The following is a 16,141-nucleotide window of genomic DNA, read 5'->3' on the forward strand; positions in this document are numbered from 1 at the left end:
GATCACAGGAAGAGGTTAGACTTTGCGTGCAATCTACTTTTCAGGCTCTGTGATTTAAGTGAAATTTTCACTTAAACTATTCTCTTTTTAAATCATCTAGGCTGCTTCACAGACTCTACAATGTGAATTTGTTGAATATTGAAGCATTTCAGATGTTAAACTATGTTTATCTTATGACACTCCTTCATCATACTCCATTGGTATTCAAACGGAAAGGTTAGGAATATCATCGACAAGAAGTTGTGCAACACAAGTTTCAAGCGTGAAAGTTTGCAATTTTGCAGTCCAAGTAGACTTTAAACCAGGCACAATAGCTCAAACACAAACAGCAATGGTGATGTGCTCCATCTCATCTCACAATTACGCTAAAAATCAAAACACACATATATCATTTAGCGCCTTTTTATAGTTCCCATCTATATAATAATACGCTAAGTGTGTCTGTCTGTTGGTCTATGACAGGCAAAGTGGATGTGTTTATTTTTCTTTGAGTTAGCCGAAAAAGTTATGTCTCAAACGTTATCTTGGAAACAAGGTAGTGACGTCAATGATTTTTCACCGTGTGGGTAACTAGGCACTACCTAGGGCCAATTTGGGTAAGTTTCCCAAACCGAGGTCCCCAAATCGGCTTCGGAATGGACCGGTTGATGACGCCATCAAAAAACCTTCAAACCCTAATATCTCTGCAACCGTATGTCAAAAGTACATGATCCTATACATTTTCTCATCAGAGTTTCAAGCTCTGCAAACTACAGGAAACAGATGAACAAATTTCGCGAAGTTTTTTTTGTTTATACACTGCTGATGTGAGCAAAAAACCTAAAACAACCTAATTTTGTCTATTATTTTTCTGCCTAAGTGGATTTTTCCACGGGCCTTATCGACTAGTTATCTATATTTAATTTTCGTACCCAGGGCTTCAAGAACTCTGTAGAATGGTCTCATATCCAGGGCCTCCTTTTATGCGACGACTATAAGGAATTATATGAATAGCTGACAACATATTTTTAGATAATTACGAACCAAATATCGATGATAGTGTAAATGTTAGCAAGAGTGAGTTGGATGACGATGATAATGAAGTGGAAGAACGAAGTAACAAAGTAACAAAGTAACGAGTCGATTCAACAGTGCATTTCAACTGAAGAGTTCTGAAGAATTTTTAAGTTTTTTTAATGTTCTTGGTGTTTCGACTTCTTTCAATTTAACATGGAATGAATGTAGTGTACATGATTTGAATTCCAAGAATACGATAATTCAGTGTGAATCACAAGAATCGAGCATAATTGAAGACGTTAAGGATATTGAATGTGACGAAGTGAATCTTGAAGAAAATGATTAAGGCATCTAAAAACAAGAGTAATATATGATCCACTGTTTCTCTAAACCTTGGCCAGAGATGTATATTATGTTATTCTCGTTTAGTGTTCAGAGTTCTTGCACGCTGGGCTCCTGCTGTAGTAAACAACCTGTACTGGGCTATAGGAACGGTTAATGAAAATGGAAAAGAGTTAGCAGAAAGATTCGTTTCCGTGGTTCATCACACAGTAAATAAACATGAGTTCCCACATAACACCATCAATAAACAGTGTGACCACAACAATCACCTGCGCATACTGCCCTCGTCAAAATTGCCACACAAAATACGCTGGTTAAAGACATGGAACAAATGAACGAACAAATCCACACAACAATGCTTGAAGTGTTTGAGAACTCCTTGAAAAACAAAAGAATAAACTAGAGTTATTATAAATACATTTCAATAGTTGTCCTTGTCCAGGACCAGGGTACTCTTGAAATATCCTATTCACAACACAAGAGGGTATGACATGACGTACACCCCTTCAGAATCATTAAAACTGGGCGGGGTTCCCAAGCCACTCACTCAACAGGTTCATATTGAAAGCCAATAACATTATTTTTGTTGCTTTTAGTCGCCATTTTTATTGAAAAATTGTTTTGAAAATTGTATCGAACGACTAGAATGCAATCTACATATGTATTCCACAAGGAATAAAATGATAAAGACATCTCAGTGTTATTTCAGAGGGTTTATGCTTTTTCTTGTTTTTATTCCCAAAATTAGTATTACCACTGACGTCAAATGCATATTTACGCATATTAAATGTTTTACCCAGTCTAACTGTGCAAACATTCAGAATGAGCAAAGCTGTGTTTCGACATGACTACATGAAATAAAAAGTTTTGTTTATGTTTATGTATCAGTTTTCTTTATCAGTGCACGAATATGAGTTAATACAACCATTATAAGTTTCAAGCAGTCACAACCTTTAAGGAATTTAATTATAACAAAAGAAAAACTGCTGCAATCCCCCTGGAAAAGGTGTGACATCAGCATGTACCTGTCAGATTACACTCAGACTGTACTGTAGTGAATTTCAAATGGCAACAAGGTATTTTAGTGAAGGAAAAGTTGAAAAGTCTTGGTGCAGTTCTTGAAGTCAATAGGGTTTTTATACAAGTTTGTCATGAGTTTCCCTTTTATACAGATATCGGCCTTGTCAGTAAATGGAGATGTAAATCACTTAGAGTGAACAATAAACATGAAGATCTCTGAAAACCTGAAGAAAACACATGACAAAAAGGGGACAAAAAGAAAGACAACTAAAATATAGGATTTGAACACAATAAAGGATAATGTTCCAATTTTATCCTACACTTAAAACATTCTGCTCAGTTCTGATAGGAAAACTCTAAGAACAAAAAGGTAACATGATATTCAATGTTCACAATCAGGTGAAATCCTGTCTATGGTTTTTTGGACATGTCAATGGAAACTCTCCATTATTTGAAACTAAATTTATCAACAAATAAAAACAAATAAAATCTGAACAAGAAATTGAAAAATAGGAACAGATAAAGGTATTCAGATATTTTTGTCAACTAAACAATATAAGATTTTTTCTAATCTTGTCACTTTTGAAAATAATAACCAACCACCCTTGCATTTGAAGATGACTGAAAAGACAAGAATGGTACAAAACCGAAAAAATAACATTTGACCAGAGAACTACTTTGCTTTCTGAGAAAATGTAAAAGATTAAAACTAATTATCAATGACATAATAACAACTATAATATCTCAGTTTACGTAATTCTTTATCTGGGCAAGAAATTGGTGGATTATTCCCATTAAAAATCTGAAAATGAGCAACACAACCTGTATACAACATCAACATTGCCAACTGATGTAGTGGAGTATTTCTAGAGACTTAAAGCAGTGTTGGCCAGGTGGCGACAAGATTTTTTATTATAACCATCAATAAAAAAAATCACAATTTATGATTTGATAAGTTGACCCATGGTAGATTATTTCAATCTGCCCCTTAACCTAGCCCCAGACTATCTTTTCACTGACTATAACTATTCTTTTTCAAAAACACAAATGAGAATGTGCAGAAGATTTATCTTTAGTAGCATGTGTTTTATTGTGTATAAAATAAAAACAGGTCCCTCAGAGCTTGTGGCAAAAATTATTTTGCAAATGACCAACGCCAAAACATTCTTTGCATATGTATGATTATTGCGTAACATTTCTTCCTTCAAGTAAGGTAAAAAATAGATCTGAAATAATTCTCACGCAAACATTTTTATGCAGTTAAAATTTTGAAAATAATATACTTTCTATGACTACATGCAAACAAACAAACAGGAATTATACTCAAGAATAATATTGGAAGTTGTAAAACCACAAGAGGACACAAACCAATATTTAATGATGATCATTGTTTTAATCATTCAGTAAAGAAGACGACAAATGTTCTAAAATAGCTTTGCAGGTGAACATTGCAATTTTTCTAGAGCGATGTGCAACTTTTGCCTCTTGTCGATTTTTTTTCTTTTTTCTTGCTTTGCAAACTTTGTCCAACAATAGTTGTTTGTGTTGATCGAAATCAGTTTTTCAATGATCTAATGTATATACTTGCTGTAGGTTACTTTCTACGGTGAAGCAATGTGTTTTGTTAATATATTTAACACTTTCACTTATATTATATACTTATATATTAGATGATACAAAGTGAGTAAAGAAACAAAAAAACGACAAACTTTGTATTATACATTGAATATAATACAAATTTCAAACAAAAGAAAGTTATATTGCTAAATCTAAGTAAATATTGAGTTGATTTAGATACTTCTTTTGTCACAGGAAGGTAAGCTTTAATAAGAACCACAATGATCATTGGGAAATTCAAGTGGAAGTTAACACAAAAATTGTTTTTTCATATTGGATTGAACTAATCCATAAAATCATGAAAAATATGACTTATATAGATCCTGAATATTGTTTTCTCAGTAAACCAGTTGCTGATTTGCTTTAAAGAATGGCCTCTTTCTACGGAACGCGTTTCGTACTGATAGCCTGGGACCACACAAGACTAAGGACATAAAAGCGTTCAAAAACAAAAATTAGAACCTCGTGTATAGGTACAGGCATACTGGAATCAGTGCCTGCTGTCATATTAATAATTTATTTGAAGTAATATACCAAGTTATATATTTCACTAGTCAGTAACCCGTGGATAAATCCACGGCTTCGCCCGTCCCTTATTAACTGCATTTTGTGCGCCTGGCTACTGCTGTTACCATTTTGTGTGACATACAGAGAGACGTATACAGGTATTATAATATAGATAAAACATATTTCAGATAATATGCATATATATCACAACACACAAACTTATTTGTGTACTTTGTTTGATAACACTATCTATCTCGTGCTCACAATACACCTGATATATTGTGGCATTTGCAACAGGTGTTTGTGTGATATTTGTTTATAATATGTTTATTGCAAAATCTTAAGCAGAAGAATTTTATTGGTGATAGTTATTGTTTAGGTGCAAATACACCTTCCTCCAATTATGTTGTTGATTTACACTATACATAGAATTTTTAATTTGCTTACTGGTGCTTGATTGCATTCACCAGCAAAATACAACGTTGTTTTAGCTCCGTTTTGATAATATTAGACGAAATTCAGCATTTTTTTAAGCTCCATACGATCACATTTTGATGGTTTTAGAACAAAACATGGCATTGTTTAAGCTCCATAGGACCGTGTTTTAATGATTTAGAACAATTTTAAAATCTTTTAAAAAAGAATCAAAAATATTTATTGTTAAGAGGGATAAAATGAGGAAAAATCAATTTGATATTTTAGTGTTTTCAATAGTGTGCTCAAAGTTTAAAATTCCTTAAATATATTTAATCTATTTTTAATCTTAAATATATTTAATCTGTATGTATCTGTATATCTAATCTGTATGATGTATGAGGCCTGTGTAAAAAGTGTTATGTTGTACGTTAATGAGACATGGGCAGTGAAGCAGGAAGATCTTGACCGTTTAGAAAGAAATGATATGATAATGGTTAGGTGGATGCGTAACACCAGTCTGAGAGACAAAAAGAGTTCAGATGAGCTAAGAAGCAGACTAAGTATCCATAGAATTAAAGATGTTATCCAGATCAGAAGATTGAATTGGCTGGGGCACTTGGAAAGAATGGAGGAGGATAATTGGGTAAGAAAGTGTAGAGACTTGATAGTTCCCGGGGCAAAGCCCAGGGGCAGACCAAGAAAAACTTGGCAGGAGGTTATAAGGACAGACTTGATACAGAGGAAGTTGAGTTTAGATCTAACACAGTCTAGATCAGATTGGAAGAGGGTCATTAAGATGCCCCGTCCAACCCATGCTAGCATGGGAAACGGATATTAAGCCGAGAATGATGATGATGATGATGATGATGATAATTAAAGAGAGTTATGCAGAACGAATAAAAAATTGCATCTCTACAAATAACATAGGAAACGTTCACACTTTAATAATCTATACAAATTTATTATTAGTTATAATATAGTTAATAATAATATAGTTATGCCTTTTTAATTTATTTATTCTTTTCATTTTTATCTTGTGATGTTATGTTATCCTGTTGTCTGTTTAACAATAACAAGACCCAAATTTTTGTGAAAATACTTTACCTTTAATACTAAATAAATATTCATGAGTTATTAATTATTCATAACGTTTAATTGGGTTAACATTTTTTCCTAGTGATTTTTGCAGGTAAAGCAAAGATCTTTGATTTGCTTTTTCTTGAAATAAAATTTTCAGTCATAATGGTATATTTTTATCAAACACTCTCCTCCATCTTGTCGAAATTGTACGAAAACAAGTTTGTTGCGATAATTATAGAACTTTGCTTTTTCTAACGCAGAAAGTGAGGAAATATCGAGTTATCAATCTATCATGCTCAAAAATAGATAAATCAGTTATAAAACAGCTATTGTAACACAAAATATGCTATATTTTCAGAACCACATGTTGGTTTGAGTAAAAAAAGTATAGTTTTTTAGAGCTGAATAAGAAGAAAAAAAATTTTACTGAGGGGAGTGTTCGACAAAATAAACTTGAAGGGGAATTTTTGTATATCATTTTTTCCCCTTTATGGATTTTTTTTATGGAAATATTATATCATCACTCTAGAGATAATTTATTTGGCTTTCAGAATATATATATTTGTTAAGGTTAATATAGCGAGCAGGGGGTTACCGTATCCTTAATGACAGTTTTTGCTAATTTAATTTCAGTTTAATTCAGAGCTTCTTTGATGGGAATCTTGTTTTACCTTAACCAAGAGTTGTACCAAGTGACGTTTAGCAAGGCATTGGCAAAAGTACGCTATTATGTAGTATCTAGCTAGCTATACTTTTTGTCCAAATGTTTGGACATAAAACCATACATCCACGGTCTATATGACTACAAAAAGTAGGGAAAATACTTACAGTTCAAACAGCTGTATGCCTCTTTTTAATTTACAAGTGAGTGCTCCATGCAAACAAAACTACTGTCCATTCTGCCCTTCTCTCTCGCGTCACGTCTCACTCAACATGACATTTTCTAAACATTATGCATAAAAAATTAAGTTAAAATTAAGTTAAACAATTTCTTAAATGATTTCCTACTTTACTTTAGCCCTGTAGTAGAATGTAAGGCTTTAAAATCCTACCAAACAGTAATAAAACGTCAGACTTTCACTTTCGCCTACGTTCCTTCTCTTCTCATCCTTTGCTTTTTGCTCCCAAGGGTAGATCGCCTGGAAGGGAGTGTTTAGACGCAGACGATATTGTTTTTCCGAAACAAGTTCCTTCCCAGTCTCTGTCTGACACCACTTTCGGAATACTCAGCAGCACAGAAAGTTTAGAGAAGTTAAATACAATTTTATATACTTTTTAACAAAAAACGTTTAAATTTTCCATTACAAATTTATTTGAATTTTTGTCTTATTTTTCAAAACTTATTTTTGTAAAGAACAGGTAATATAGAACAACAACGCAACACGACACGACACCAAGCTCGACCCCAGCATTTCGCTAGAACTATCAGAAAGCGCAGCGCCGTTGAGAAGCAAATAGTCCTGGGGGCGAGGTTGCTTTGACACAGCAATAAACTGGAGATTCATCCCAATGGTCCGCGCGCCTGAAAAAATTAGAGAGCCCAAGCCAAAGGTATCCCAACCTGAATAGGGTTGGAATACCTTTATATTCAACCAAAAACAAATTACAATAATACATAATGCGTCATTATCAATGCTAACTTCTCCCTTTAATAAAAGCTCGTTACAAAGCATCAGTCAATAAATAACAAGTCATTGCATTCTCAAAGAGCTCTGGGGTCCAGAATGAAATCATTGATTACGTCAGTATTTCTGGTATTTAAGTTGTTCGCATCTCATACTTCTTTGGGCAACCAGATTGCTAAACGACTAGGCCTTAAATTGGGCTAAAAATTAAGTAAAACAGCAAGTTGCTGAACTAAAACATTTTTAAGGGGAAAAATTTTCGCGGTTTGCAATTTTGATTGTACTTTTTGCGGTAATGAATTGTGTATATCTTTAATTTAAAAAACCGCTGAGTTTCATTCCCTTAAGTAAATTTCTAACCTCGTCCCAGGGTCTTTTGGTCCTTGAGCCGTTAATGCGAAGCGGCCAACAATTCGCCGCCATTAAAATAATTAAAAACGCAAAATGCCGAGGTTGGTTGATTTTATGTATCAAAAGCTTAAAAAGATTTTCACAATGAAATTCCGTGATTTTTAAAAACAACAGGAAGTAAGTAACGGGAAGTTTTAACGTCCTTTGGGATTCCATCCAAACGGTTGGCTCTTCCTCCCCTCCGACTGTCACTATGTTACATTACCGCCAGAAATACGCATAGCATTGCTCTAACTTGCTTGCCTGCCATAAATGCCGGTTAGCGATCAGTAGATGGCACCAATTGGGCTGACAACACTGCATTTATAGTGCACCGGAGTGGGGACTCGAACCTGAAAACTTATGATTACAAGTCGAATGCGCTACCAGTACACCATCTTCGCTCCGAAAGAGCGAAGCATTATTATCCTGCTTATTGTGAAGGATACGCAGTGAAAAGTTTTAGAATTATTACTAAAGAGGTTACAAGTAAGGTTGTAGGGTCACACACGAAATATGAATCAACTTTACACTTTAACGAGCTTGAATATGCTTAATTTCATACATCCAAAGATAACAAAGTTGAAAAAAATATCGCGTGTTACAATGGAAGTCTACGATGTATTTCCAATTAACATCCACCATCTCTTCTTTACAATTACAGGACCAATGAAATACGGAAATGGACCCTCCTTCAATTTTTTTAAAATTCTTTCAATCAAAGAAAAATTTAGTTTGCATAGACTAGATTGACTTTTCGCTGCCTTACTGTTGTTATTATTTAAGAGGGGGATCAAAGACTGATAACAACCATCCATGTGAAAAAATTTCATTTGGCAAACTAGGTAAAATTATGTACCCCCAAGCAATCGATTTCAAAGACCGAAACATTGGTAAGGAGTCACAAAAAGGCCGATGCTCTAACTCGTTGATAATTTTGCAGATTAAGTAAAAGAATTAGTTGGAAAAAAATTGTGTGGCAGTTTTTTTAGAAAGTTTGGGTGATTTTAATATGTCACGCGTGTGCAAATATTTAAAAAGTTTTTCCATCGTGTTTAGCCCGCGCAAGAACAGCTCATATCATGTGGAAGAACCTGAAATACAAAACTATGATTGTTCTAGCTGGTTGATTCATCAATCAAATATTTAATTATTAGAGCGTTAGTTTAGGATTTAACGCATCAAAGCAATTGCAGCTGGATCTGCAGATACGGCTATAGGATAATAACATTGCTAAAGGAATAAGTAGAGTACTAGATAACAATTTCAATGCCCTGATTTGTTCTCTCACTAAACAATTGACCACAAGCAAATATAAATAAGGCAAAATATGGCAATATACATATATATTCTTCCCAATCGCAAAGAGTTGAGAAATGATGGAATCTAAATGTGCAAAGCAATTTTTGAGAATAATGGCAACGCAAGAACAAATCACTGCAGCTAGCCTTATATATGTTTTATCGTTATCACCATTGGTTAGTTGTGAAAGAGATTTAAATCTCCATATGCAAGCTCAAAGACTTGTGTAACAATAAAGAACAAAATATTCTTGATCATTCTCTAAAAAACATTTTTAAATGTTTGACAATTGCATAGAAACAAAAACCAGCGTCACTCGCATCTTCACAAATCTCATCCCCATATTGTAAATATCGCCGTCCCGATGTCAGAAAAGATACAAGATGGCCTGGGAACGACTTCGATCGTCACAAGATTGTAGTGGAATGAGTAGTTTATAATATATATAATTTTAATACGCAATTTTATAATCGTTATGTTTAAGAAATAAAAACAAAACAAAAAGATAAAAAAATTAGAAAGAATAAAAAAAAAAAAAGAATGAAAATAAAATAAGTAAAAAACTGAAAACATACTAAACCAGTTAAAAAAAGAAGACATTTTCGTCGTTTTGATACTATTCCTCATTCCTTACCTTATATTTTAGTTACAAATGCTTTCGTGAAAAACACAAAAATATGTGTTTACATATTTTTGTGTTTTTTTAATTTTTTCAAGCAACTAAGGTTTAGCCTAGCCTTCCAGCTTTATTATTATTATTGAAATTATTTACCCAGGAAAGCCTCTTCAGTTCCTATTGGTACTGCTATCAACCGGGGTCCTGCAAAGGGGGTCCTAGTGCATTTAAGCTCCCATTTGAGCAACAAAAGTCGTGCAAACACAGCTATCGCACAAATATTGACAACAGCCTAAGATATCTATCCTATTCTCATGCTGAGCGCTAAGCAGTAAGGATAGATTCATACTTTTATACCCTGGCATGACCGGGCCGGGGTTTGAACCCATTAACTTCCGAACTGAAAGCGAACGCTCTATCATAATGCTACCAGCCCGTGGTACTGGTACGGTAAGTAAAATTTTAATTAATTTTAACACTTTTTTAATTATTTCCCCTTTTTAATAGTTCGTTAAAATTTCCATTCCAGCACTAGTTGCTTATTGATCGCTCGTTTACTAAAAAAATGTGTAAGCCCTATTAATTATACAAAACACTAATGATTAAACAAAATAATGTAAAAAATATTGAACATAAATGTTTTGCGGCTAAACTAGTCTCACCATCGTCCCAACCAAGTCGGTAGTTATTTCTAGCGCGTTCTTTTTTCAACCAATCAATAAGCGGTTTAAAGTATTCGTTGATTGGTGCAACAGAAAGTTTGTCTGAGCCAGTAAATTGTTTCAGTGCTTCAGGCCATGGCTTTTTCTTCCCAAGTCTCAACATGTCTCTATAAAAAAGTTCACAGTTGAAAGGAGAAAAAACTTAACTGACAAACTTATGTTGTATAAAAATATGAAAAAACATAACCCATGTTGCTGTCTATATTTCCTAAGCTGCGAAATAAAAGTATATATATTTCTTAAAAGCTATTTATTATATATCAAACAGTGTTATTTCTCTAGTAATAAACTGAGAAGATGTAGATATAAATCAGACACCTATTTCGAGTTGTCGACTGCCGAATACAAAAGGTACACAGACATTTAAAGCTTTCAAAAATCGCTCAAAAATTACACAATCCAAATATACTCCACTTGAGTACTAGCTAAAACAGTGTCTCAGTTTTGCTTTTAAAGTTCTACTTCAAAATTTATATCTAAAAGTTTTCATTTTGAGCTTCTCCGTTGTACTTTCTACCTTCACACTGTAATAAAATCTCAGCAATTCAGTTTTAAGAAAACAGACATCGTGTTTGGAACTTTATGGCTGTTTATATGGATGCGGGCTGGCTCGCAATCCGAGCTGGCTCACTTACCGGGCTGGCTTTAACTTGTGTTTACATGCAAAAAAACTACCTCGGTTAGGCGGGCTGGCTCTGAACAATGAAAACATTAAATAATGTATAACAAAAAAAAATAATTTTCATAACAAAAGAATTTAATTAATTGAGCATAATAAATCATCTCGCCTAGACGGGCTACCCCGCCCCGCGACTGTTTATATGGAGTTTTATCCAGCCCGCGTACCGGGATCCCGCTTCTGAGAAACGAGATCTCACCTACCGAGCCACCTCGTTTGACCATATAAACAGATGAGCAAAAATATGAGGAAAATAAGGAACAAGCAAGATCTCGGTAAACGGGCCAGCCCGTCAACCGGCCTCATATAAACAGCCCCCTGCCCAGAACATTAATGTTTTTGTTTTGGCTCTATAGCCTAAAGAGGTGTGTGAAGCAAAAATTGATTTTTATAAAAGAAAAGAAAAGAAAAAATATTGTTAAAAATATATCTAAGAATTCGAAGCTTCGATATAAAAATCAAATATTTGACAAAAATTGCGTCTTGGTTGTTTCATGTAACCCTTAAGTTAGTATGAGATTCGAGAAATTTGAGTAGTCGTGCAATTAGTTCATCGTTTACAATCTCCATAAGTAAATAAGGGCTACAGGCCGAACACGAATAAAAATAGTGATGGATAAAGGACAAATTCACCCATACTTCTAATTGGAAACAGATTTTGGTGCTTACAGAGTGTATAAAATGAACTAGCGGAATATATCATTGTTTAACCAGTTGCCATATGATCTTACCCGAGTGCCTTTCCAGCCTCTTTGGAGTTATAAATAGAACACTTATGTAATGATCCCTTTACATTTGCATGTCTACAGGCATGTTTGTGAAATGTGAATTGTAAAATGTGAGCGAAGAAGTATCTAAGTAAAAAGGTTAGAATGTGAAGAGACAAATTTATTTTCATAAAAATTGAAACAAAGCAAATAAATGGATGACGAACCTGATGTAGGGTGTATCTGCTGGGATGTGATACTTTGCACCTGGATCGAAATCATTTTCTGATCTATCCACAGGTGGTTTTATACCTTGATATTTTAATCTCATCTCCCACCATTTCTTGTTGTAATCTTCAGGCCTAATATCTCCACTATAAACTCCCCACATCCATTGATCCATTAGATAGCCAAAAGGCAAGAAGGCAATTTTTTCAATTGCTATTTTTAGCATAAAGTTTATATCAGCTTCTAAAAGAACAAAAGTGACAAAATAAACGTAAAGGGCCATTTTTATTTAGTTGCATTTTTTATTAAAGCTCAAGCTGCTATCAAGAAGAAACCAATTTCTATTCCCCTTTAAATTTTTCACGCGCGAAATGAAATCTACAAGGTAAAATAACAGCAGTTGTTAGCAGGAGTTCATTCTCAGGTTTTAAGTTTATTAAATAAGACTAGTCGGTGACCCGTGGATAAATCTACGGATTCTCCTGTCTTTTGCTACTGGCAATGGAATTTAGCGAAGAGAACAGACTGAGGCCAGCTATAATTATGAAAGAGGAAAAATCGGAGTAGATCTGTATCCAATTAAAAGATAACGTTTATGTAATTTTTTTAAGTTGTTTCAAGAGAAACGAGTAGAAGAAGAAAATCTGAGATTGGAAGTGGTGTTAACTTTTGCAAAAATATCACATATTATTTATGATCTTTGCGAGATTACATAAAAAGTCGGAATACTACAGTAGTCACTGTCTATGCGCTGCAAGAGAGGAAAACTTTTTTTTAAATTTCGCAGTAGCGGGAAATGCAGCCCTATGGAAACAAGTCTGGCAATTTTAAGATATATTTATACATATTTTATTTCAAACAAAAGGGAAGTTTGTTTCGGGAATAGGGTCATTCTCGACGACAGACCTTTTTTAGATAAACCTTCGAGGTTTTAACTCAAAGAGATTTCGGGACGAGTATTTTAAGGGTATTTTGTGTAAAGGTGCAAAAATAAAATGCGTGTAATGTGCTACAATGAACATAGGGTAGAATCACACACACACACACGCACCATGTGAATTGGATACATTTTCAATAAGTCCTATGTCTCTTAAATGTTTTGGCGTTTGAACAGAGAGAGCGATTGTATCACCAACTGCTTCATGAAAGCCAGGGTTAGATCCATGCCTGTAGGCTGCCGGTTGATTCCAATATAAAAGGAAATAGTAAATGTGACCAAGTTCGTGATGAATTGTTATGAAATTATCTTGATCTTTTTCCGTGCACATCTTTACTCTAAAAAAGCAATTCAAAAGATGCAAACTTAATTAATTTAGAGTAAATTAGAAGCAACGATATCTAGCATCTCTCAACCTGCAAACAGATTGTATTTGATAATACTAAAAGTATTATCTTTAGTATCTTTAGATGTCTTTAGTGTTTGAGTCAACAGTTGTGTAATGTACCTACCTTTCTGCGCCCTAACACACACAAGACAAAGAAAAGGATAATTACTTACCGTACATCCTTTCCATCTTTTAGTTCGATTCCCAAATCCCAAGCTGATGCATGACAAACAACTTCTCTATCTTTAGGTTTCACAAATAACGATTTTTTCCAAAATCCAGCTGGCAATTTTGGCCATCCAATTGAAACAAAGAATTCTTCAGCTTTTTTAAACATTTGATGGACAGTGTAATCCTTTTTTAAAGCTGGTGTTACATCCAGTTTTGGTTCCTCTGTGAATATAAATTTATATTTGTTGATATGGTGAAATACACGAGGTCTGGTAATGCTAAAGACAACATAATTCAATTTTTGCGGTGAGAAAACAAAATAAACATGAAAAGTTGGATATCTAGAACTTGTAATTAGAAACGACAGCACAACTTGGCTTTTACAAACAGTTTTGCAGGAGTCACAGCAACTATCTCATTGAAAACGTCAATATTTACAGTTGTACAATTACGATTTACTGTGTTATATGTACTTTTCCTATAAGCAAATAGGACGGTTTAATGATACAGTAACTTTCATTTCCCTGTAAACACAACTAGTCTCTCGCGTATTTAGCCTAATTGCGTCTTTTTTCAGTATAAAATATAAATGTGGTCGTTGCAGGCAACGGTTATTTTCTAGTAAAGGATGTTATGTACGTTCTCCGGCAAAAAATAAACGAACGTCATTTTTGACTTAAGCCCTTAATAGTATATTACTTTAATAAGTATAATTTTCTCAGCGATACTTCTGTTGGCAAATATGTTTGCTTTAATAAAACCTTGGAGTGGCAAATGGGCGTACCCCTTGATTAGTTCTCACATTTGTGGTGCACAATAGATCTTTCCTTGCTATTTTGTTAATGGAAAAAACGCTTATTGTATGTACTTATAAATTCAAAATGCATCAATTTTAATTTCATAAAAACATGCATACAATATGTATGTTATGTATTACCATGGCAACGGCATTAACGAAAGATAGCGTTAAGCTCTACAACAATATTTATATTGTAATATTTTATCCAGACTCGTTTATAAACGAGCTGTCGTGCACGCGAAAATTTCTGATGATGTCACAAGAGAAATGCTGATACTAGCAAACTTTTTATTATATCTTTTTTATTATATCTATTATATAAGTCTCTACATTGTATTACGGCCACGTTTTATTGGAAGAAAACTAAGCATAATGGCTGCAAGTTCTCCTTTTTAATAATGTTTTGGTGAACTTTGTTTGGTTATTCACGTCGCGTGAAAACAAACGGAGCGAATGGGAGATCAACATTGACATTTTTTTCAAATACTAAAAATAAGTTGCCATCGCCATGCTGACATCAATTAAATGTATTTATTTATTGGTTCCTTCTAATCCTTTATCTAATTTCTATAGTAATGTCAATAAGATGTTTCCACAAACATATTTCCTTTAAAGCCATTCATTTATACGATATAAATAGAAAAATATAATTGCAAATCTCTCTTTATTTTGAATGTAGCTAAAATATTTTATTGAATTTATATACGACAGATAGCAGGCTCTTTTTTGAAAAAAACTACATACCCTTATAAGGAATTACATGTTTAAAAACGTTATCCCATGATTGTGCCCACATATTACCCAATAAATGAGCTGGAATTGGTTCGGTGTCTTTTACTAAATCTACATGTGTCAAACGATGTCGAACATAAGCATGCACTTCTTGATAAAATGGTTTCAATTCTTTCCAAAATTCTTCTGCCACTTCTTTTAAATTATTTACTTCGTATATTTTCCGTTTGTAGTCGCCAGCATCTTCATAATCATTTTCCACTGCACCAATGTTGTTGAGATGAACATACTCTTTATATAAACCTTTTAATTTGCTTGCAAGTGTGTCTCGCCATCCCTTCCAAACATACAAAAGTTCTTTAGAATCGTTAGAAGTCTTCATAATGTTAACCAGGTCTCCCAATGTCATGGTAGTAGTGTTCTTAGTTATGCTTTTGATTATATTTTTATCGTAAGGTACTTTACCAGTGCTGTAAAGTGTTTCCATTTTACCACCAATTTCACTAATTTTTTTGACGATGCTTTCATTCTTTGACGTTCTTGTCATTAATAAAAGTTGGTATTGACGTTTGGTATCGGCATCAACTCCATCCAAACTATACGTCGACGCATTTTGATGCATTTGCAATGAAAGATTAGTTTTTTTTACTGCAGCTTCATCTGCAAGCATTGTGTTGTGTTTTGTTATATTAGTAGCTTTAATAAAAGCAAGTTCAATTGCTCTATACGTCATCCTACTTATATTGTCATTATACCATTTTAAGAAATTTACAGGATCGTCTGCTTGACTACTAGCGTATCCAAAAAGCGATATCGCGACAAGTACATTAAGAGCCATCTTGTCCATTTTATATAGACTTATATTC

At 33.8% G+C, this 16,141-nt stretch overlaps 1 protein-coding gene across 2 annotated transcripts in view; it reads right to left on the reverse strand.

Annotated features, from left to right (window-relative positions):
• LOC130636600 (uncharacterized) overlaps nucleotides 1–16,141 on the reverse strand; it is a 56,508-nt gene extending 40,367 nt beyond the window's left edge. The window contains exons 1-6 of one of the 2 annotated variants that reach the window (XM_057446374.1): nucleotides 15,288–16,141; nucleotides 13,747–13,966; nucleotides 13,300–13,523; nucleotides 12,248–12,491; nucleotides 12,045–12,167; nucleotides 10,575–10,741 (exon numbers count right to left, since the gene is read on the reverse strand). In XM_057446374.1, the coding sequence (XP_057302357.1) occupies nucleotides 10,575–10,741; nucleotides 12,045–12,167; nucleotides 12,248–12,491; nucleotides 13,300–13,523; nucleotides 13,747–13,966; nucleotides 15,288–16,122 (1,813 nt within the window). In that variant the 5' untranslated portion in view covers nucleotides 16,123–16,141. Of the gene's footprint in view, nucleotides 1–6,807; nucleotides 6,923–7,031; nucleotides 7,235–10,574; nucleotides 10,742–12,044; nucleotides 12,168–12,247; nucleotides 12,492–13,299; nucleotides 13,524–13,746; nucleotides 13,967–15,287 lie in introns of those variants that run through there. The other variant, XM_057446375.1, reaches the window with a different exon arrangement.

Source organism: Hydractinia symbiolongicarpus, chromosome 3 (genome assembly GCF_029227915.1).
Source record: "Hydractinia symbiolongicarpus strain clone_291-10 chromosome 3, HSymV2.1, whole genome shotgun sequence".
NCBI classification, from domain to species: Eukaryota; Metazoa; Cnidaria; class Hydrozoa; order Anthoathecata; family Hydractiniidae; genus Hydractinia; species Hydractinia symbiolongicarpus.